The following is a 23,017-nucleotide window of genomic DNA, read 5'->3' on the forward strand; positions in this document are numbered from 1 at the left end:
GTATCTGCATAATACCAGGCAATGTGTTCTGTGCAGAGGATCCAGGAAAATATAGGAATACCTTGGAGATATTGCGGGTTTGGTTCCAGACCACTACCAAAAAAAAAAAAACGAGTATTGCAATTAAGCTAGTTATAATCTTTTTGCTGGTAGAGGTTCTTGCCTTCAATTTGTCAAAAACGCAACGTCTGTAAACCGCAGTAAAGTGAAGTGCAATAAAACAAGATATGCCTATAGGGAGTCATCTTTCTCCCTGCTGCTCTGCCCAGTAGAAGAGACAGACACATAAACAGGACATTACAATACAATGTAGAGATACAGACACAGTGCTTTGGAAGCACCCAAAAGTTCTGTTAACTCTGCCCGAGGGGATTAAGAAGGGATTCAAAAGAGTCTTGGAGGATGCTTAGGAGCCCTTAGGTAAATAAGAGTTGGGACCAACTCACACAAAGATCGGAAGACGTGAGAAGCACATCGGGGCCATGGCCTGTAGTGTGGTAGGACTAAAGGTCAGCACCCGTGAGAATGGGGGAGAGGGGGAGGATCACAACGTAGCCAGATGCCAGGGGATCAGGTGCCAGGTCAAACTTAGGAGTTTAGACTTTATCCTACCAACAAGGGAGGGGCAGTTGATTTGAAGCAGAGGAGTGGCTGATTAGATTTGCATTTGAGAAGGATCTTTGACACAGGTGTGGAGAATCCGTTAGAGAAAGTGAGTGGAGGCTCAGGGTGGATTAGGAAATTTAAAATAATCCAGGTAAAGGATGCTGAGGACTTGATTGGGGCAGCAGCAGGGCAAGGAGCTTCTATTTCTAGTTAGCGCTTCTGCCCATCCTTCCAGAATTCCAGTGGAAGTGCTTTCAGAGTTTGGCTGAGGGAAGGCACTGTAAGTAAAGGTCCTGAGCACCAGGCAGGATGACTCACCTAAGGAAACCAAGAAACCAGCAGGAACCAAGTATCTCGCCCGTTCATTCATTCATGCATTCATTCTTAATGCAGCTAGAAGCTAATAGAAAACCTTTTCCCTTAGGAAGGTAAACTATAAAGGTGAATACTCAGGGGCCTGGGGGCTTAAGGGGACCGGAAACTAAAGAGGTGAAGGGGGTGCTATGTGATTTCACTTTGAAGATAACGGCAGAATGGTCCGCCCAAAGTTGAGAGACCCAAATTCGGTCCACAAATATTCTTTGCCCACCTAACCTATGCCAGTCTCTGTTTTAAGTGCTGGGGATGCATCAGTCAACAAAACAGACAAGGTCCCTAATCTCATAGACTTTATATTCTAGGGATAGAGGGACAAACGAATAGCTTCCCAAATGGACAGGATGTGTAGAGAACAATTAGCCTAGCGGGAGAGAGTTTGAGTAGGGACTAGGGAAATTAGGAGGTGTCTTGCAGAATTAAGGCTACTTGAAGATCTTCTGGGTAAAGGGCAATGAGAGCCCTTTAGAGGTTACTTGAGGGTTTTGTCCTGTGTTCGGAGTTAGGAAGGCAGGGAAGTGACTACTGCCTTTTTTTACATTTGAGGAACCTGAGTCTCAGGGAGGCAATGTCACCTGCCCAAGGCCACACAAGTGTAAGATCAGGCAGGCCTGTCTGCCAAGGTCCGAGTTCGAAGTCCGTTCCCGCTTTCCGCTCTTTTCCTGTAGTGCAGAGGAGGAATGGCTCGGTGCCCTGAGATCCCAGGAGAGAAGGGCACCCAGCTCAGCGCCAGCTCCGCGGAAAAGTCGGAGAGGGCGGGAACCCGAGGAGGAGGGGGGAAACCTAGTCGCCCGACAGTCGTAAGCAACTGCGGGAGGACCGACCCAGGCCGGCAGGCAGGGCCGCGGGCTCTGAGATCACCCAGCAGCTGTGCGTTCACACGCGCGGAACGCTGGGCTGAGGCAGAGGCTGCTCCGCGCTGCCCGTCGTCTTCCCCCACCTGCCAGTGGTTCGCTCCGAACACCCCTCCCCGTGCGGCGGGTGCCGCGGCCCGCCCCACTTCCGGTTGTTGCCGGGCCCTATATCCGGTGTCCGCCCGCCCTCAGCTCCGCCGTCGCCGCCGCTGCCGCGATGCTGTCCCGGTCGCGTTGCGTGTCCCGGGCATTCAGCCGCTCGCTCTCCGCCTTTCAGAAGGTACGGTTCGGCCGGGCCCTGGTCGGGGCGGGTGAGAAACCCGCCGGGGGGCAGACGGGGAGCCTGGGGGCAGGGGCGCGGCGCGCCCGCCAGGCCGGGCACCAAGGGCACCGGGACGCGGAGGCCGCGGGCTGGGTGGCCCACGGCCGCTGTTGCCCTGAGGTTAGTCTTGCGGAGCCCGGGGGCCCCTCGGCTTCCCGAGGCAGCCGGCGCCCCGTCCACTGCTGTACCCCACCCTCCGCGCCGAGTCTGAGGAGCCGCCCACAGCCGTGCCCGCCCCGACGCGAGACTCTGAGTTTGGGAGGAGGCGTCGCGGAGTCCCCCGACGGAATACGAGGGCCTGTCCCTTCCCTTCTGTTCAAGTCAGTGGGTATCAGTCCCGTTGGGAAGTAGAGATGTGTGGCAGGCCCAGTGTGCTGACTGAGACCGAGAGCCCCGGCTGGTTCATTTATCTTTCGGAGTCTTGCGATTCACCTGTCCCTAGCACCTGGACAGCTTTGAGTCTGTACTTAAGAGAAAAGTCTGTTTCTTCCCTCCTTTCATCTTGGGTGACGTCGATAATGTCTTCTTTCTCAACAGGGGAACTGCCCTCTAGGGAGACGTTCCCTGCCTGGTAAGTTCTGCCCTCGCTGTTACCTAAAATGCTCTCCTCCTGGGCAGAGCAATATGTAAGGAAATTTGGGTGCCTGTGTTTCTTCCTGTAATGTTCAGATAGATAGTAGTGAAACAGAAGAGCTATTCAGTAATAACAGCTATCATTTAGTCATTTAGCACATAGTTACTAAGTTTCTACTGTGTGTGAGAGCCCTGGGCTAGGCACTCGGGGGGGATACGATTCTTGCCTTCCTGGGCCTTACAGACTAGTGGGAAAGACAGAGTGTAAACAGCTCAGCACATGAACCATCACCAATTTTTGTTAAATGCTGAGAAGGAAACAGATGAAGGTGGACAGAAGAGTTCTCTTTAGTAGGTGACATTAAAGCAGTGACCCGGAAGATGTGACAGAAGCCAGCCCATTGAAGAGCAGGAGAAGGAAAGGGAATAGCATGTACAAAGTTGCCAAGGAAGGAAAGACCTTGGCAGTGTTTTGGAACTGGAAAAAAAAGGGGATTTGGCCAAAGCATTTTGGTTGAGAGTGTCATGAGACCAGAAGGTGGTGTAGAGACTACTGGAAGGAATTGAGATTTTATCCCAATTTAATTTTTTTCCATGCCTGGAATAAATATTTGTTGAATGAGTCCATCTTATTGTGGGCTCTCTGTGTGCCAGGCAGTGTGCTGAGTGCTTTCTGTGCATTTTTCAGTTAATCATCAAGAAACAGTACAAGAAGTATTCTCTCTATTTTACAAATGCAGAACCCAAAGCTACGAGTGCCTTGACCAAGGTCACTCAGCCAACTATTGGTCAAGCCAGGACTACCTAACTCCACAGTCTGAGCTCATAACCCACCATGTTATCATTTACTCGTGTACTCAACAGATCGTTTGAGTTCTTACTACATGCCAGGCACTGTGCTAGGCGACAGAAATACAGATGGTCTCTACCCTCCAGGATCTTATGTGCTAGCTGGAGCGATAGCAAATATACACTTATGCACATATAAAGACATAATTACATTGTACTTACTATGAAAGACTGTAAAGAGAGGGTGGGATGATGTAGCCCAGCTTGGGAGGGGAAAGAGTAAGGTGGGAATGTCAGTAAAGGCTTCCCCAGAGAATTGACATTTAAGCCAACTCTTGAAGAATACAGAGGAGTTGGCCAAGAGAAGGATATTCCAGGCAAAATGAATTGCTGATGCAAAGGTTTTCAGGCAGGAAGGTACTTCACTGGTCATAGAAATGGAAAGGAAGCCTGTCTGGATGGACAGATAGGGAAGCATGGACAGTACAGGACTGTGTCAAGTTTTTGGACTTTATCCTGAGAGTCATGAGAACATAGGCACCTAGCACATAGGTGGTGGTGTACCGTAGCTAACAGTGGACTCAATAGTAAATACATTTTATTTTAAAACTTTTATTTATTTTAAGTGTGTTTTTCCAGGACCTATCAGCTCCCAGTCAAGTAGTTGTTTCAATCTAGTTGTGGAGGGCGCAGCTCACAGTGGCCCATGTGGGGATCGAACCGGCAACCTTGTTGTTAAGGGCACCGCGCTGTAACCAACTGAGCTAACTGGCCGCCCCGTAAATAAGTTTTTAACCAAAAAATGTCAGTAAACATTTTCTCCATTTTATAGATTGTCAGGACAATGGAAAGAGCCTTGTATTTGGGGTTTGCATTGAGGCTCAGGGCTTCACCTTGGGCTAGTAACTTAACCCCCAGAAACCCTACTTATACATGAAATGGGAATAATGGCAGATGGTCGTTCCTCTTCAGGCAGTGGTGAGACGTGAAAATCAAAATGAGGTCATTAAGCTTTTTATAAATCCTAAAGGACTGTACAAATGAAACTTGCTGTAGGATGAACTCTGAATTGGACTCAGAGTTCTAAAAATCAGCATGGGCTGCTGGTTGTTTTAGCTCAAAGACATGCTATACTAGGGATTTGTACTGCAGTCATTGGCTGCTGGACATAGAGGTGACTTGCTTGACTCTGAAACCCTGGGGATGTTTGTGGGGAGGCGGGCATAAGAGAGGGCTGCCTCGCATGTGGTGTCTCTTGAGCCCATGGTTCAGAAAGTTGTTAATAGATATGAAAAATATAAGGTATATGGAAGAATATATTCAAGTGAGGCAGCTGTAGTAATTAGTTGTCAGTTGGGGAAGTGCAGTTATCAGTGATAAGGATGGTGGAGCAGAAAGGGGCTCCCACCTGTTGAGTGTGACCAGCTTAGAAGACCTCATTAAACTGAAAGGAGTTATAATGATTTGCTCAGTCCTAGGATAGGCTGGAGACCCTGGGCCTTAAGTAGCCCAGTTTTTGCTACTAGGGTTCAGGCAATAAGACTTCCAGCTTAATGCATTTTAAGTAACCAGGGAAACAAAAACCCAGACCAAACATTCCTACTGCTTCTCAGATTATGCTCTGTGTAGTTACAGGATAAGTCACCTATCTTTCTCAAGCTTCAATTGTATTTGAAGACTTGGGGAGTAGAGACATTTTGTTATGAAAACATATAGGGATAATGAAAGTTTATGAATTTCAAGCTGAATAAGATTATAAAACTACTTCGGGCTATGCCCTTACAATTCTTCCCTTTCCTCCTCAAGCACATACTCTCAACCCCACATAGCTGTTGCTCTCTGCCATTACAGTTACTTTGGTAGAAAAGTTTGAGAAGCAGGACTGTGTGTGTGATAAAGATTATATTGTTGCTTATAGTTGACCTGCTCTGTCTCAGAGTTAGGAGGTGAATAGACATCTTTTCCATTCCCAGCAGGTATCCTGTATAAGATATAAGAGTTGTTGGTTAAGAGTTGTTTTGTTTCTTGCAGGGGTCTCCTTATGTCAGGGACAAGGTTACCCTGACAGCAGGAAGATTGTGTAAGTATCACTGGGGAGTACAGCTGCGTGGCCGTGGGTTATTTAAGATACCAGTTCTAAATGTGCACATTTTCTTTACTGGCTTCCAAGTCTAGAAATCTAGGTGGTTATGTTGGGTCCCTAGACCTAACCTTGATGTTAATTTATGACATGTGATGTACCTTGAGCTTCAGGTCCAGAGCTTAACCAGGAATGTGCCTGTCCTCAGGTGTTTAGATTATCCAGAAAGTGAAGTTGGAACCCTCTTTTTGTGGAAATAGATATAGCAGGGGACTCCTAAATATTCTGGTTGGATACAAGTGCAGCTGAAGGGCTGGAGGTTACATTTATGGTGGAGATTGAGAGCATCCTCTTGGTGTAACATAGTTATTCTTTTTAGAAACAGTGAGAGCAAAAGACTAGTCAGTTGAATCCTGGAACTTTGACTAGTTTGGAGGGAATGCTATTATTGCATAATGCACAGTTTGGAGAAAGGCCACCCATGTGTGTTTCAGATTAACTTTTGCTTATGAATGTTGCTTAATGGTACTTTGCCTTCCAAGTATTTTCAAGGTGGTGGTAAGAGGATGTTCACTAGTTACCTATTAAACATCTATCAAGCTTCTTTCTCTGCAGGGAAAATCTTCAAAATGAAAGGTCAGCAGATTAGCTCTTTTTTTACTGTGCATCACAATGGGATTTTTTTATTTTTTTTATTTTTTTTTTAAGAAAATGATGCACTTAGTTCCAGAAGTATGAATTCTTATGTTATTTTTGGAGGACAATTTGGCATTCATAACTCTTTGAACTGTGTGTACCTTTTGATCTAGCAATTCCATTTCTAGGAATCCATACTGCAGAAGTCCTGGTAAACCCAAATTTCTCTCAAAATGGCCAGACAACAGGGATTGGTTAAGCTATGCCATGTTAACATGTTCACACTATAAGTGAGAAAAAGCAGGTTATAAAATGATTCCATTTTCTACTGTCTGGTATAATCCCATTATAAATGTTCTTTTTGCTATTTCCAAATATTCCACAGTGAACATCTAGTACTTTTGTAATTGAAAAAATTAGAGATTTAAAATATGCTATTTATCTACAATTTCAATGAAAATTGGAGCAACCACAAATCTCTATGCAATAAATAGAGATTGCAATAAATAGTTATTTGCAAACAAATAACTATTTGAAAGTAAATTATTTTTTAAAACCCCTAAACTTTGAGGAGTGAGATTACACAGTAGGTTAGGCTAGCACCCTAATCTAATAAACTTTTTGCATTGTGTGTGGTCTTTTTTTCTGTGAATAATGTACCCACTCTATTTTAAAAAATCTTTTACTGTAAAACTTTTTGGTGTTATGTTTTTCTTTAATAGGTTATGCATTTACATGGTTCAGAAGATTTTATCCTTGTCCTCCAGTGCCAGGTTCCTCTTCCCAGAGATAGCCAGGGCGCCAGGTTCTTGGCTGTCCTTGCAGAGCAGTCTCTGCGTGTGCACATTACCTGTTGGTTCTTTCCCTTAAGCATGTACTTATGTACGTAGTTAGAACCTTACACAGAAAACTTCGTGTTCTGTATTTTTTTATCACATACATTTTTTCCTTGATTTTACATAGACCTTATAGTTATTTTTAAACTATAGTCTAAAGTAAAAATATCAAAAGGCAATTTAAATCTGTTTTACTTTCCTATTATAAAGGTGCTTGGTGTAGAATATTCATACAGTCCTGAAGTGTGGAAAGGGAAAGTCCCCTTCAGTCCAGTCACTCTCCCAACATGTGTCTGTATGTAACAGGTAACCATAGATACCATATATATCTACGTCTCCACTCTTCAGAGGTGGTCACTGTTGTTGGTTTCCTGCATAGGTGATAACATTCCAGGTTACATTAAAGTTAGTGCCATATCAGAAAATACCTTCATCTTTTGAGGTTCCTCTTGAATGAGTCTGTAATGGATTAATGTGCTGCCTCCTCGCAAGAGAATAGACTAGGAGATACCATGAGTTTTTTTGTGTGTGTTTTTTAAATTTTTTCCCCCTTCTTTCTTCCTCCCTCCTACAGTCCAGTTCAAGCCATTGTTTCTCAGTCTAGTTGTGTAGGACACAGCTCCCTGGCCCATGCTGGTATTATGAGCCTTGCGCTCCCCCCAAGGGAGGCAATCAGTTGCTGGTCGGCCGGTCATAGCAGCTCACGGCAGCCCTAACTGGCTGCCAGCTGCTCACGCTGGCCGCAGGCCACTCACGCTGGCCGCGGGCCACTCATGGCGGTGCATGGTAGCCCGCTGCAGCACTCAGCAACCTGCAGTAGCACAGCAGCCTGCGGCAACCCACAGCAGCTCACACCGAGCTCCGGCTGAGCTCCGGCTGTTCATGGCAGCCCAGCTCCAGGGAGAGCCGTTGTTCACAGTCTTAACTGTAGAGCGTGCAGCTCACTGGCCCATGTGGGAATTGAACCGGTGACCTCAGCATTAGGAGCCCTCCTCTCCAACCACCTGAGCCACTGGGCCTGCCCACCATGAGTTTTTTGATGGGTTTTTTCTTTTGGCATATAACCCTTTTAACTTCCTAGTTAACTGTTTAATCTTGTTGCCTTACCTGATCTAAATCTGTAATCCTACAGACAGAAATTTCATTGTGTGTGGCACAATGGCATGTACCCTATGGGTATGCCATTTATCTTACTTGGATTTAGTTAAAGCTATTCAGGAACTGAGTTATTTTGGTAAGTGTGCAAAGAACCAAGATGCTTATCTTTTTCTTTAAAGAACCAAAGGGAAGTCTGTTTGGTGAGAGCTGGCATGCCACTGCAGAATTGGGTCCTGGACTTACAAGGAGCTCACTACTTAGGGCACCCAAGTCATCCATGCTCTGCTTTAGACCTGCTGACTCAGAATCTCTGGGGGTGTGGTCTGCATATGTGTGCTTTGGCAAAGTCCCCCCAGGTGACACTGGTGGGCACCCCTGGTTAAGAATCACTGATGTAAAGGGAAGGTTATCCATGGTGCCTTATCTAGACTAAAATGTGAGTGGTTCACCTGCTAATGGAGTTTGCTTTTATGTTTCTTTTGTAGCATTAACAACAGTAGTGTCTTCAACGTTCGCTTCTTCAGAACTACGGCTGTGTGTAGTAAGTACCTACCTTCAGCTCCCGGCATTCTTGGGAGTGGAGTTTCAGTGGGAAGATCAACAATTGACTGAGTTTAATTAAAGGAAAAATATGGACTAGGTGTGATTTTCTTTTTTGCTCTTTTCCTAGAGAATGATGTGATTACAGTCAAAACCCCAGCATTTGCAGAATCTGTCACAGAGGGGGATGTCAGGTGGGAGAAAGGTAAGGTTTAGTGCCCTTTCACTTAAATACTTTCTAAAAGTCCCATCTACTGCTACCACTTCCATGATAATCGGTGGAATCTGTGGCTCCACCCTTTTCTTTACATGCAGTGTTACTTTCTCCTGGCCCTGTAGGAAAGGGGTCTTATAACACCTGCCGAAAGGAATTTTGTGGCTACTGGAGGCCCCCCTAATAGGTAGCCTTTGACTGTCTTTTCAGCTGTTGGAGATACAGTTGCAGAAGATGAAGTGGTTTGTGAGATTGAAACCGATAAGGTAGGCTTGTCCTATATTAGGGCCAATTTTACGTGGTGTCCCCTTGGTTTATTAACCTAATGAAAGAAGCAGGGACTTAACTGTTGTTTAAAGATAATTTTTAACGGGTCTCTAACTTCAGTTATAAAAATGTTGGAATAGCTCATTAAAAAGAAAAAAAGCTTTAAATGTTTGATTTTAGATTGTTCTAGGTGTATGTACTATGTCTTTAGTAGTAGTTTTGTAGCTGTGTGTGTGTGTTTATGTGTGTGCGCGCGCGTGCATGAGCTGTTTCTAGTTTTTCATGAATCACCTAGAAACACATTAACTGAATATTACTTGAATGTTTCTGAGAAAGGACAGAAATGGTGAATCTTCACAATAGCACTGACTTGTCATTACTCTTACCCTGTCTTTTATGTCTATGTTGCAGCTCTTGTAACTCATATTTGAGATTCTATACGATTAATTTTATAATGCTGAGTAAAAATTTGGACTCTTTCTCCATCTGTTTTCCTTTTCCAGACATCTGTGCAGGTTCCATCACCAGCAAATGGCGTGATTGAAGCTCTTTTGGTACCCGATGGCGGAAAAGTAGAAGGAGGCACTCCTCTTTTCACACTCAGGAAAACTGGCGGTAAAGAAGTTCTCCTGATTGTCAAGGTCTTCAGTGTTCCCCCTTGGGATTGGGGCTGATGTACTCATTCCTTGGTACCTCAAAGACAGTTTGGCATTCCAGCTGCCCTGAGTTGAAAGAATAAGAGGGTTGATAGTTAAATAGTGTGAACTTTAAATGTCAAACTCTAGAAAAAAGTGTTAAAATAAAGCTCTTATGCTGGACCTTTTCTTAAAGATACAGAAATGAAAAAGATTCTAAAGGGTGATTTTTTTTCTTCTTCTCTCCAACCGTAGCATTAGAATCACATGGGGGCTTTCAAAGTACTACAAATGCTTAGACTCCATGGCCCAGGGCTTCTGATATAGGTTATACTGGATACAGTGTTATTCTGATACTCGATACAGGTTATCTATCATAGTCTTTCTTTCTTTTTAATGCTCTGCAAGTGATTTTGATACACAGCCAGGGCTGAGAGCCACTGTTCTAAAGTGAGAAGCAGCAATATTTCATGGTGTCTGTTATGGAGAATTTGGTGTAGTTTTTTCATATCTGTTCTCTCATAACATTTTGGGGTGGGGGGGTAGCATTTCTCTTGGGAAGAAATAAGGAAGTGACTTTGTCCTGGGCCTTACAGTCAATTTTAGAGATTAGAAAAGAAAATAACTTTTTTTGATTCTTAGTTAAATGCTATTGTAACTACTAAAGTTGATTTCTTTATTTTTCATTTTATTTAATTTATTTTAATTAAAGTTTATTGGGGTGACAATTGTTAGTAAAGTTACATAGATTTCAGGTGTACAATTCTGTGTTACATCTATAAATCACGTTGTGTGTTCACCACCCAGAGTCAGTCTGAAGTTGATTTCTTTCTCATTGTTAAAATGTGTACTGTGTTTCCCCGAAAATAAGACCTAGCCGGACCATCAGCTCTAATGCGTCTTTTGGAGCAAAAATTAATGTAAGACCCGGTCTTATTTTAATATAACGTAAGACCAGCTCTTACAATGCAATAAATATATTGTATAGTATAATATAATAGTGGGTCGTATATTAATTTTTGCTCCAAAAGATGCATTAGAGCTGATGGTCCAGCTAGGTCTTATTTTTGGGAAAACGAGATATTAGAGCAATGGTAGATTGCATTATTGTGATTGGTCAAGGCAACATGGAAGCCTAGTATGGAAAGAATGTGCAGTAGGCTAGGGAATAAGATTGATTCTTCAGTTGAAGAAGTCCATCTTCTGATCATTTATTCCTTAAAAAAATGTTCTTCAAATTTAAATATAAAACCAGATATAATGTCCAGATGGGTAAAATCAAACATCTGATTTAAAGTTGTGAGTTTATTATTTGACCACCTCATTGGTTTATGAGAGTTACCCTAGATGAAATGTTTTGAACTCTTAAGTCTAAATGAGCCCTTGATTATTTAAACTTTTATTTATTTTTAATAGTTAAGACTACTCTTCCACATAAGATGTTAAAATAGAAGATGAGACTTATCAGTATTAACATAACTAGAAACGTGTTATTTCTACGTATGTACTTGAACATCTTAAATTGCCTGAGTTTCTTTGCTTGGAAGTTTATATTCCCATGAGCTTAGTAGGTACTTTGAAAGTACTTGCTGAATTTGATGATCAGTAGATATTTGTGAAACAGGAAGTTATCTGATGTAAAACATCTGGGAGCCCTGGGAACTAGAATAATAGTGCCTTTATCACTGTGTGTGTCTCATGGTGCCTTGCATCTATAGCACTTGTTAATTGATTGGAGACAGAGCTTTTGCTGCTGAATTCTGCTTAATAGCTGTGATATGGTTGCGTTCCGTTCCAGACAGTGCCAATGGCATCTATCTTTCTTGTTTTCCAGCTGCTCCTGCAAAGGCCAAACCAGCCGAAGCCCCTGCTGCCGCAGCCCCAAAAGCAGAACCTACAGCAGTTCCTCCTCCCCCTGCAGCATCTATACCCACTCAGATGCCACCAGTGCCCTCGCCCTCACAACCTCCTGTTAGCAAACCAGGTAAGTCTCCACCTCCCAGATTTCTTTATGTGGGAGAAGAATATCTCATGTAATGTCATGTTCCCTCACAGGGCAAAGTCTGAGACTGATCATGGCTCTGAACACGCTCTGTGCTCTGCTTTGTGGAAAGGACTCTAGACTTTGTATCAGAATGCCTGGGTTTGCATCCCAGCTTTCTGTTTATAGCTATGTGACTTTTGGCTAGTTACTTAATTCCTATGAGCAGATTGTGCATTCGTGAAGTGGGAATTGTACTAATATACCTCAGTATCTTGACGATTAAGTGACAGTACAGTGTGAAAGCGCTGGCACATACTCAGTAAATGTTTCTCTCATTTTCTGATGCAGCTGTACCCCCCTCTCTTCGTTTTCAGTGTCTGCCGTAAAACCCACTGCTGCTCGTCCATCAGCTGAGCCAGGAGTTGGCAAAGGTCTACGTTCAGAACATCGGGTAAGTGTCTGAGGACCACTTCCAGGAAAGAGACAGAGGGGCAGTGTTGAGATTAGTGAAGTGGGGGTATGGTGGTCCCTACCTTTGAATGGCTGGCTGCTCATTCTCTTGGCCTTGACAGGAAAACTGAGTTTGGGAAATGACGTATTCATAGTCACAAACTGTCAAATGATAGGACTAGAACCTGAGTGAACACTCGTCCAGTGGTTTTTCCCACTATGTTATGCCACCACTGAAATGTCTTGGGTGAGTAAAATATTTGCAGGGATGGTAGCTTAGTAACACACCCCCTCCCTACCACGATAACACTTCAGAGAGGTTGGGTTAGTGAGCTCTATGCCTATATTTCCGGAATGCTTAGCTGAGGGCTCACAGTAGCAGTAGCTGTCAGGGGCAGACATAAAACCTCAAGGAAGTATGGTCAAGAGTGTGGGTTTCTCTGTCTGAGAATACCTCCTAAAAATACTATAGCCTCAAAAGTTTATTGCTTGTGAGTTTCCATTCCACAAGTAGCTATTCTCATGCAAGCCTTGATCACCAGAATTTGCCCATTCAGTAATGATTTCTGGGCTGGCTAACCCTACACCACACTCTTTATAAGTTGGTTTTGTTTTTTAAATCAAACCATTTCCTGGGCCTTCATTCTTGGTCAAACTTTAGGCGTAGTTTTGGTCTACCGTGTTTCCCCGAAAATAAGACCTAACCGGAAAAGAAGCCCTAGCATGATTTTTCAGGAGGACATCCCATGAACATAAGCCCTAATAGGGTTTTGGAGCAAAAATTAATATAAGACCCGGTCTTATTTTCGGGGAAACACAGTATGTTTCCTGTGCTTGCTCAAAAGAGCAAGGCCACGGGAAAGAGGAAGCCCGGGGCTCTCGTTGTCCTTAGGTATCAGTGGTCCTTGACCAGGCACTCCTGACGAGCGGGTGCTCCCTCAGACTAAATGGGGACTGCTCGATCCGAGACCCGATTGTCAGTACCTGTCCCACTTTCTCTTTCAGGAGAAAATGAACAGGATGCGACAGCGCATTGCTCAGCGTCTGAAGGAGGCCCAGAACACATGTGCAATGCTGACGACTTTCAATGAGGTTGACATGAGGTGAGAGCTCGGTCCTTCTTATTTCCGTGCCCTTTTTTGTACAGTACTTGAACTCTCCCCAGTCCCCACCTAGTGCTGATTCCAAAACAAAACTAACTTAACAGGGAAGAGGTACTGCTTTGTATTGCTTGCTGACTTCAGCAGTGACCCACTGGTTTCATTCTCTCGTTGACTGCTAATTCTGTGCCTGCTTCCTGACTTAAAAAGCTTAGCCTTTTTGATTTTATACCTGAATCTTGTGTTTTCTAATAAACGAGGCTGGTAATAGTCTTCAGCTCTGATGACTAGTGTTGAATTGCCAAGTAGAGACAAGGCAGCCATGCCAATAAGACTTACGCCGCAAGGCCTAGCCCTTGGGATGAAGAACCACTTGATAAAAGGCCCAGAGCCAGGGCACCACACAGGGACGGCTCCTTATGCTCCTTAAGCAACTCAGAATTGGGTGCATGAAAAGGCATAGGCTTGTCGTATCTTTCACCTTTCCCCCCTTTGATAATGAAATGGAAAATAAGTTATGTTTTTAAAGAAAAACCTCAGAATTTCAGCCAAGGAGCTAGTTCAGTACAGAGGGTCCTCGAATAATGTTACATTCAACATCATTTTGTTACAACGTTAATGAAATGCCATAGGAACGTAAGTCTTGTTTATAACTCTTGTTAGCCTGTGGTAAAATTTTTCTTTATATATCATTTTGCTTAAAGTCACAGAACATATCAAATGATGTTAAATGAGGACTTAACTGTGTACCCATTTTCTGTAGCGAACTAATTGTTGACTCACCTATTCAAGATTTTTTTTTGCCACCCTCCGCCTCCGCACCCCACCCCCCTCACTCCAGTTCAAGCCGTTGTTTCTCCATCTAGCTGTGTAGGGCACAGCTCCCTGGCCCACTCTGGTATTATAGGTCACCAGTCATCTGTCGGCCGCTCACAGCGGTTCACGGCAACTGCCCGCCACTCATGGCAGCACACGGTCACCCACAGCAGCCCACACCGACAGCTCACAGCAGCACAGCTCCAGGGAGAGCCATTGTACACGACCTTAGCTATAGAGGGCGCAGCTCACTGGCCCATGTGGGAATTGAACCGGCGACCTCGGTGTTAGGAGCACAGCGCTCCAACTAACTGAGCCACTGGGCCGGCCCTTCTTCAAGATTTTGATGTTTACAAGTATCAGCACTATAGGGAAGAGAATAGAGTAGTGAAATTTTTTTTTAATTTTTATTGAGGAATATTGGGGAACAGTGTGTTTCTCCAGGGCCCATCAGCTCCAACTCGTTGTCCTTCAGTCTAGTTGTGAGGGTGCAGCTCAGCTCCAAGTCCAGTTGCCGGTTTCAGTCTTTAGTTGCAGGGGGCACAGCCCACCATCCCATGTGGGAATTGATCCGGCACCCTTGTTGAGAGCTCACACTCTAACCAGCTGAGCCATCCGGCTGCCCTGCAATTAAATTTAACAAACATCTTGCGTGCTGACTGTGTATAAGATACCGTACTCTATTTGAGGGGAATACAAAGATGAGTGAAAAGAGCCCCTCCCCTGCTAGAGCTTACTGTCTGGTATGGATAATCACAAAGTAAAATCTAAAAAATAAGTATCAGAAGGGTCCAAAGAGTGTGAAGTGGAGAAGAGAATGAGATCATTTGTTTTTGAGGTGGGGGCAGAGCTACGGAGGGTAGGGTCAGGAAAGGTTTCCGGGAGGAAAGGTTTTTAATAGACCTTCTAGGACAACTAGGATTTTGACCTGGGTGACACTGTGGAGAAAGGCCATTCCTGCCGATGTTCACAATGTGGACTTGACACAGACAGGAAAGTACAAAACGTGTGAGAACGGTCCGCTGTGAGGGTGGGTCCATTTTTCAGGATGTTTTAAGTAACGGGGATAAGAGTTGATCATTTAATTCAGGGGGTGAGGCATCAAGTATTCAGGTCATTTCTGTGCTGCTTGTCCTGCATGTTTAGTATGTTAATCTGCTTTTGATTAGGAAAATTTGTTTTTCTTCAGAAGGGATCTAAAAAGTATAGAGAAGGGGATGGTTTATTGACATTGTGCTATGGCATTGTTCACAGAGCAGGGCTCTGCAGCCTGTTTTACTAGATGTCATCCATTCTGTTGTGAAACTTCCTACAAAGACTGGATGTCATTCAAGCCAAAGATTTTTCTCCTGTCCATAGAATGTAGGGAAGGGCTTGACTAATGAATCACAAAGACTGCAGCTTAGGTTTCAATGCATTAGGGCTAAATTGTGCACAAATTGGATTGGACTTTGAAATTCTACCCAATTTCTTAAGACACAGCATGTAAATATTTGTGGCCTTGAAAGATGCAGTTGGTCCAACAGCTTTGATTGGAAGGTAGGAGAAATAGTTTGATCTCCTTTCAGCAGCCACTTTAGGAGTTACTTAACATGGCCTGGGGTCTTGCTACAGTCAGTAATCTGGTTTCCATTGAGTGCCCTTTGGGTCTTGCGCTGATGAGTGAATCCATAAGGAGCCTTTCTGAGCCCTTCTCCTCTCCCCTCTTGTCCCAGCCTCTGTCTCCAAGGGCAGAGCTCTGAAATGGAAACTACTTAATGACCAGACAATAGCATTTGGGCTGGTTTGAGAGCAGAGATGTTTATCACTTCGCTTTCCCTCTTCTGCAGCTCTTGTGTCTTGGGAACCAGTAATGTCTTTAGGGTGGTAATCCTAGCACTAAATAAGGTTAGACTCAGGAAAACAAACATTTAAACCCAATCAGTCCCCCTAGGAACACTTCCTTTTTCAAAAACAAAAGATCTGAAGGGGGGAGTTCAAGTTATACCATCTTATCTTTCATGTTAATGTCGAATTAGGCCATTATAGGGAGAATGGGACAACTAAGCTTTTGGGCTTGAGATAAAGTTAAATTCGATTTCCATCACGGAACTGTATTCCGATAAATACTGAGGTTTCTGCAGCAAAATGAGAGGAAAGCCACTTCCCACTAACTGCAGTACGTATGTGGTGTGTATATAGAAAAAGCGAGTCCTGAAGGAACAAAGTCTTTTCACATTGCAGAGGATTCTCAGAAGGCCCTGTCGCCCGTGCTTTAAAAGCTTAGGTCCACACATGGTCCCTTTTCTAAATACCAAGGAAACCACATCCATTAGACTAATGTAAGGGCATGAGCTGTGTCTTTATTCTCTTTGTATCTTGGTGCTCAGCATTGACCTCACGTGGTAGGTGCTAGCAGCTGTTTGAAGGAACACGCAGAAGGAACTGCTAACTCTGAAGAGATGAAGAATGAATGGCTGGCTTTCCCATGAACCTAAAAGAACACTGGGTTATCCCTTCCGTGTATTATTGTAACTGCTTTTGCTCATATGAAGCCCATACACCTGTGGAGTTTGCGGGGAGAGGGGTTGTCTTCACTAATTAGGAGATAGGAATGTCACAAGGAAGTCATCAGGTTTGGTGGTTGTTTTAGAAATAATTCTAATAAAAAGAAAGAACATTACTTATTTTGTGGACTTTGTTTATGCTTAAAAAAATTCTTTTTCTGGGTAGATAGCTCATGAATTTAGTATAGCTAAAAATCACTTTCTCATCCAGGGCAAGGATGTTGATGTGTTGTGTGATCTCTCCTTCATATTCTCTGCCACTGAAATCTGTGACTTCCAGAATGTGACAAAGCCCTATAAAGGGCTCAGCCTACCTTAAAGACAGATTGGACATGATTCCTTTGTATCCAGATTTTGTAATGGAACAAGGTTATTGTGTTGACCTCTAGCAGACTATTTCAAAACTTGAACTTACGATACAGAGTGAGGGAAAAAGGCTTACCCAATTGTGTACACAGAGTTAGAAACTAGTATGAAAGTCAGATGAAGGCTTCATTTGTGATCAGTTTGTTTTGTAATCGGTTTTTGCAGTAACATCCAGGAGATGAGGGCCCGGCACAAAGATGCTTTCCTGAAGAAACATAACCTCAAACTAGGCTTCATGTCGGCGTTTGTGAAAGCCTCAGCCTTTGCCTTGCAGGAGCAGCCTATTGTAAATGCAGGTGAGTTTGTGGTGGCCAGCATTGCAGAGGTCGTGGGGGGGGGGTGGTGTGAACACACCTGCTCCCACATTACACAGGCACAAAGATGGGGGTCAACAGACCAAGACTTTTTATTTCATACCTGTGAAAACATGATTGTCTTCCCCGGAGATTGTTTGATGCACCTTCCTGAAATGGTATTACAATTACCTTGTCCCCACTAGATGGACAGAATGGTTTCTCTTCCCAGTGCGTACCTTCAAAGTTCTCAGCCAGCGCAGCTCCCCAGTCTCCTCATGTCAGGGTGGAAGCTCCTGTTCTGTTTGGCATCCGCCTTCCAGAGGGCTCTGTTATTTTGGGGCCTGACTTCCACCCCTGGCACAGGCTCCAGGGTGACCTTTGATTTCTGGTGGATGGGCCTCACTAGGAGGCCTTGGGCTTGGCCCCTCTCATGGACTTAGTGCTCATTTTCCTTCCGTTTTACTTACGTACATCATTGAAATGTTGACCTAACAAGCAGTTCTCTTTCCTATTGAGACAATTCTCTGTTCCCTGGAAGATTGGAGAGGGGACATTGACACTTTTGCAACCCTCAGCAGTGCCAGGGTCTCTAAAGATCTAGAAATAGAAGCCCTAGATATGCTCTAGGTAGGCAGAAAGGCTGCCATTGTTTTGCCCATATGTGTACCTCTTCGTTTCTTCCATTCTCCTCATGCTTCCTGATTATTGGCTTTCTCCATCCCTTCTGCCTGCCCGTACAGCTACGTATTTCTGAGTTCTCTTGGCCTTTCTCACTTTACATGCTTTTCCTGGGTCTCCCACCTAACAATACAACATACACTTTGTGTGGAAAAGATGCCCAAGCCTGTATTTTCTCATGAGCACTAGACCTAAATTTTCAGCTGCTGTTTGCTCTGTCAGGCTACAGTATTAAAGCCAGCCCACCCTGCTTCCTCCTGAGCGTCCTAGAAAGAGCCTTCCTTCCCACCTTGTCCCCTTTGATGAAAGTGGGCAGCAGAAGGGGCAGCGCCTCCCCCACCTCCTTTGCTAATTTGCCTTTTTTGGAGAATTGTTTAAACCTAGCCGTCCTCAGCTAAGGGAGGGCATCTTAACAAGAACTTAGTGCGTGCCATTCATATGAGAGCCAGTGTGCTGAGCCCGTCTGAGGGCTGCAAGGCGATGGCTGCCCCTATGCTCAGGCTTGCCAGGGCACCTGGGAGCTGCTGCGATTGGTTGGCATGGGAGTAGGAGGGGTTTGCCACTTGCAGTGGTGTGCTTTTCATGCTGGTTGGTCAGCCCACACTGTACCAAACACTGGATTTTTACTGTGTGTTAATCAAATATTACATCATCAGCCTAGGCTGGGGAGTTCAATGTAACATGTGTTCTCTCTCTCATAGTGATTGACGACGCAACCAAAGAGGTGGTGTATAGGGATTATATTGACATCAGTGTTGCAGTGGCCACCCCACGGGTATGTTGGGGCAGGAGGTGGGGCACTCTGGTCTGAGACTCTCACCTTGCTCGTGTGAAGAAGCAGACCTCTCAGCCAGATCATTTCTGTAATTCTATCTTTTTAGAAGGGAATTAGTAAAAGAGGAACCTATTTTTGACCATACCGTATTCTTTTAATGTCAAGCCTAAATACTTTAGATTCTATTAATCACATTAAGTAATTAAGATATTCTGGGAAGAACAGACCACTGGCTTGAATCAAGGGAATTATAACTGAAGGATACTACATGGAATTTGCAACTGTAAACAGCTTTTCACTTTCATCAGGGTTTGGTGGTTCCCGTCATCAGGAATGTGGAGACCATGAATTATGCAGACATTGAGCAAACCATCAGTGAACTGGGAGAGAAGGTAAACTAGAAAGCAGCACGTGCATCAATGGCTGGGCAGGTCAGGGAAGAGCGCCCGAGGAAGGCTGAGCTCACCTGTGAGCAGTGCTCAGGGAGCGGGAGCCTCCCCTTGTTCTGTAAGGAGTGCCGAGCCCCTGAGAATGGCAGTCACCCACAAGAGCCGAAGTGCAGGTACCTGGCAGAGCTTAGCATGCTCATGTCTGACGATCTCAAGTGAAACCTGCTGGGAAAAGGAAAGGACCGAACCTTTCTTTTCCTCTGTCCTCTGGTGGAGCGCTTGCACAGGCGTCTCAGCTGAACAGCTTTCATGCTGAAGCTAGAATTTGGACTGTTGATCTCAGATATGAGCCTTCTGGACTTCCTTGAGGTGAAGAAAGCTGAGTTGACTTTATGTTTCAATTGTGAAATCTGTTTTTAGGCCCGAAAGAATGAACTCGCCATTGAAGATATGGATGGTGGTACTTTCACCATTAGCAACGGAGGTGTTTTCGGCTCCCTCTTTGGAACACCCATTATCAACCCCCCTCAGTCTGCCATCCTAGGCATGCACGCCATCTTTGATAGGCCAGTGGCTATTGGAGGCAAGGTAAGAACCGTCACTGCTAACGTCCTAGGGGCTAGGCAGTGAGAGGGAAATCTGACCAAGTGCTAATCAGAAAAGATGCACTATAATTTCAGGCATAAGTTCCATCTCCTAGCTCCTAATTAATAGCTAGGGCACTGAATCTCAAATTGTGGTGTGTGGATCAGCATTATCTGGGAACTCACTAGAAATGCCAGTTTTGGACCCCCTTCCTGGACCAGTTTAAGCAGAAACTACAGATGATTCTGATACACATTCAAGTTTGAGGACCCTTGAGCTAGGAAGGCTTGTTCCTTCATCTGGGACAGTCACAGGCTGTATTCTCTAGGTGGTGTAGGGAGTGGGGAGACATTTGGAGACCAGGCCCTTGCCTGTGGGAAATAGGACAACAATGCAGAGCAGTCTGCGAGCTGCCAGGTGTGGGATAAGACTTAGAGGTTCTCTGGGAGTTCAGGGAATGAAGTCAGAGGGTGTGGAGCTGGCCCTGGAAGACATGTCAGTAGGAAAACATTTTCTGGGACTCCTGTGTTTAGAACCTTTTTGGGTCACTAATTCCTTTGTGAATCTGAAAATCACAGATCTTCTCCCCTGAATATGCTTGCACACCCAGTTTTGCACACAATTTCAGAGAATTTGTGGACCCAAGGTTAAAAAAAATTTTGTCAATTATAACCCTAAACAAGAAACTACAGCAACGAGAACTGAAGAGAAAACTTTTCCTGTAGGGCAGAGCGTGTTTAAAAAGGAAGTTGTGAGACTTCTGTTTTCTTGGTTAAGCTTCATTTCTGGGTGGGAGGTGGGGGAGCGTTGCGCTAAGGGTAAGGCTTGGTCTTTGAAAATATTCTGAGTATCCAGAAGCAACATCACTAGGAAAGGCTCTGGAACTGGGAACTGTCCTGTGGGCTGTGCTTTCTCCTCTCCCTCCCCCCATCAGCGGGGCTTTCTCTGCGCGACTGCAGACAAACCTGTGCATCTCTCCTCCGTAGGTGGAGGTGAGGCCCATGATGTTCGTGGCACTGACCTATGACCACCGGCTGATCGACGGCAGAGAGGCCGTGACTTTTCTCCGCAAAATCAAGGCAGCGGTAGAGGATCCCAGAGTTCTCCTACTGGACCTTTAGGAGGAAGCCAAATGCCCTACATATCGACCATGCAGGAACTGAAAACCAGTCTTCTCCCTGCCCCCACGTGGGTCCTGGGTTAGCCTGGTGACGGACAGGCACATGCTGTTGGCCTCAGCAAGGAAGGCAGGGCACTATGTAACCAGCAGTCCCAGGTCTCTTCTTGGTCCTAGCAGGCTCTTTCTCTCTACATGCTTCTCTTACACTCAAGTATCTTACTTCCTTAGGCTTGAGGGAGAAAGAGAGAGAGAGAGAGCCTCAACGGATGCTCATTAATATCCCTGCCTTTTTTCCATAAGCTCTCTGCAAGGATGGTTTTGCTTCTTCCCTGTGCCAGACAGAATACTATAGGAAAACCACTGGGGACCATGTGATTAAGTTTCAATCTTTTGAAGTGTATTCTCCAGAGACGCCTGGGAGGGCGCCATGCCTCCCAAGCTAGGGCATCCTCTGTCCTGGCTGTGCACCTTCTCACTTGATTCCACCTACGTGGAGGTTTTGACCACAGGCCAAGAGGTGCTGCTTTGCTTAAACTCACCTTCATTCTCAGCTATCATTGACTTCAAGATGCCTCTTCTACCTCTGCCAGGAAGCACAAGCCAGGGGATCTGGCTGGGAGGGGTGTCGGCAGTGTTGAGCAGGGAGAGGGCAGATTCCCCCTGAGGTCATGCGTTGTAAACTAGGAGGGAGCAGAACCCAGGCCTGCCCTCACACTCTTCGTCATAGCCTCGTGCCAGGAAGACTCATTCGGGTAGTCACACACAGCTGTGGCTGTGCCACCCTTTCCAGGTTGCTAGGAACCATTCTAGTCATTGTTCTCATTTAGAGCAGATTCTATCATTTCACGGCAGTGGGGGTGGTCACAACCCAGGACTCAGCCTGGTAGAGATTGAGGAGAGGGAGGTTTCCTGTGGATCGGCTCAGATTGATTTGAGCTTTTCAATTCCACTGGTGAAAGCAAGTGGCTGAAGAGACAGTCTGTTCCTTCCTGCATCATGGCCCTTGGGGAGCGGGCCCTTTGCACTTCCTCTGCAGAAGACAGGTCTGGGGGAGGACGGGCTGTGGTGGAAACCAGCCCCAAGGTGCTCGTACACGGGGAAATGACCGATGGCACCTCTGAGCTACTGGCCCTTGGGTCTGGGCACAATCATTGGAATTCGTGGAGCATGGTTAAGTGCACGGGTCTTGTCATGAAAGCTGCCGGGCTTCATCGCTTTCAATCCAACTGCATCCAGGCCTGAGGCTGCTGATACTTGACGCAGGAGCCGTTTATTTAGTGCAGAGTGCCCATTTGTATCTTGAGGGAAGAAGCAAGGCCTGGGGGTGGGGTGGGGGAAGGGATGGGTGGGAGCCAACACTGAGTGCCTGCAGCATCTACTGTCGTCACTATTCAGAGCTTGTCACTGAAATATTTAAAGAAACTGATTTTAAATGCAAATTAAAGGGCAAATGTTCTCAAACAGGGTTCCTGCTTCTGTGTTCCTGTTGGCTTCTGAGGTTGTACAGGTCTCCTGCACTGCTTGTTAGCATTGAAAGCCACATTCTGTCCCATCAGCTACCCTGTGACATCCTGGACTTTTGAAGTAAGTTAACACTAATTTGACAGGAGATGGAATCATGGCTTTCTTGCCAGCCAGGAAGCTGCTCCAGCTTCCAATGAGCCCGTCCAGGTTCCCAGCTTAGTGAAGCCCCTTCGAACACTAGCACACTTGCATTTTTGTGGGGCTTGCATTATTTCTGGGGTGGATTGGGGAGAGGTTACTCTTAAAATGTCACGTTTTGGACGTGATGGCCACATGTGTACCAAGATGCCTAAGGTCAGTAAGAACAGAGGGTAGATGACCTCCTGGGAGCAGTGGTCTGTGAGGGTGAGGGGACAGGTAGGAGCTAAGCTAGACTGAGTCTGGGCGACAGGCATGATGGTGTCCAGGCTTAAACACGGCTTGGTCTTGCCACGGTCCCTGCCCGCTGATCTTGCTTGGCACCACGGCGCCATCTCTGTATAAAGGTCTCACAGGAACAAAGGCTCCCAGAGGGTAGCACTCAAGTTAGCAGGCAGAAAAAAAAATTGGGCTCAATGAAAGGA

The 23,017-nt window shown here is 45.3% G+C and overlaps 1 protein-coding gene across 1 annotated transcript; it reads left to right on the forward strand.

Annotated features, from left to right (window-relative positions):
• Positions 1-1,770: 1,770 nt before the first annotated feature.
• DLST (dihydrolipoamide S-succinyltransferase) lies at positions 1,771-22,391 on the forward strand. Its single transcript, XM_019733424.3, has 15 exons — positions 1,771-2,115; positions 2,695-2,728; positions 5,551-5,599; positions 8,655-8,710; positions 8,840-8,914; positions 9,134-9,189; positions 9,694-9,805; positions 11,660-11,809; positions 12,184-12,260; positions 13,265-13,362; positions 17,253-17,383; positions 18,763-18,836; positions 19,145-19,228; positions 19,646-19,813; positions 20,797-22,391. Exons 1-15 carry the CDS (start codon positions 2,053-2,055, stop codon positions 20,929-20,931), a joined length of 1,362 nt encoding a protein of 453 aa, XP_019588983.2. The 5' UTR covers positions 1,771-2,052; the 3' UTR covers positions 20,932-22,391.
• The last annotated feature ends 626 nt before the right edge of the window (positions 22,392-23,017 follow it).

The sequence above is a fragment of the Rhinolophus sinicus genome, chromosome 3 (assembly GCF_057876585.1).
Source record: "Rhinolophus sinicus isolate RSI-liver-muscle chromosome 3, RSI-T2T, whole genome shotgun sequence".
NCBI classification, from domain to species: domain Eukaryota; kingdom Metazoa; phylum Chordata; class Mammalia; order Chiroptera; family Rhinolophidae; genus Rhinolophus; species Rhinolophus sinicus.

Excerpts from the sequence above, each read along its gene's own strand:
- DLST (XM_019733424.3), top strand. The coding sequence starts at position 2,053 with ATGCTGTCCCGGTCGCGTTGCGTGTCCCGGGCATTCAGCCGCTCGCTC. Across the intron at positions 8,915-9,133 it reads GGATGTCAGGTGGGAGAAAG|CTGTTGGAGATACAGTTGCA; the intron begins GTAAGGTTTAGT and ends CTGTCTTTTCAG. Across the intron at positions 19,229-19,645 it reads TCAGTGAACTGGGAGAGAAG|GCCCGAAAGAATGAACTCGC; the intron begins GTAAACTAGAAA and ends ATCTGTTTTTAG.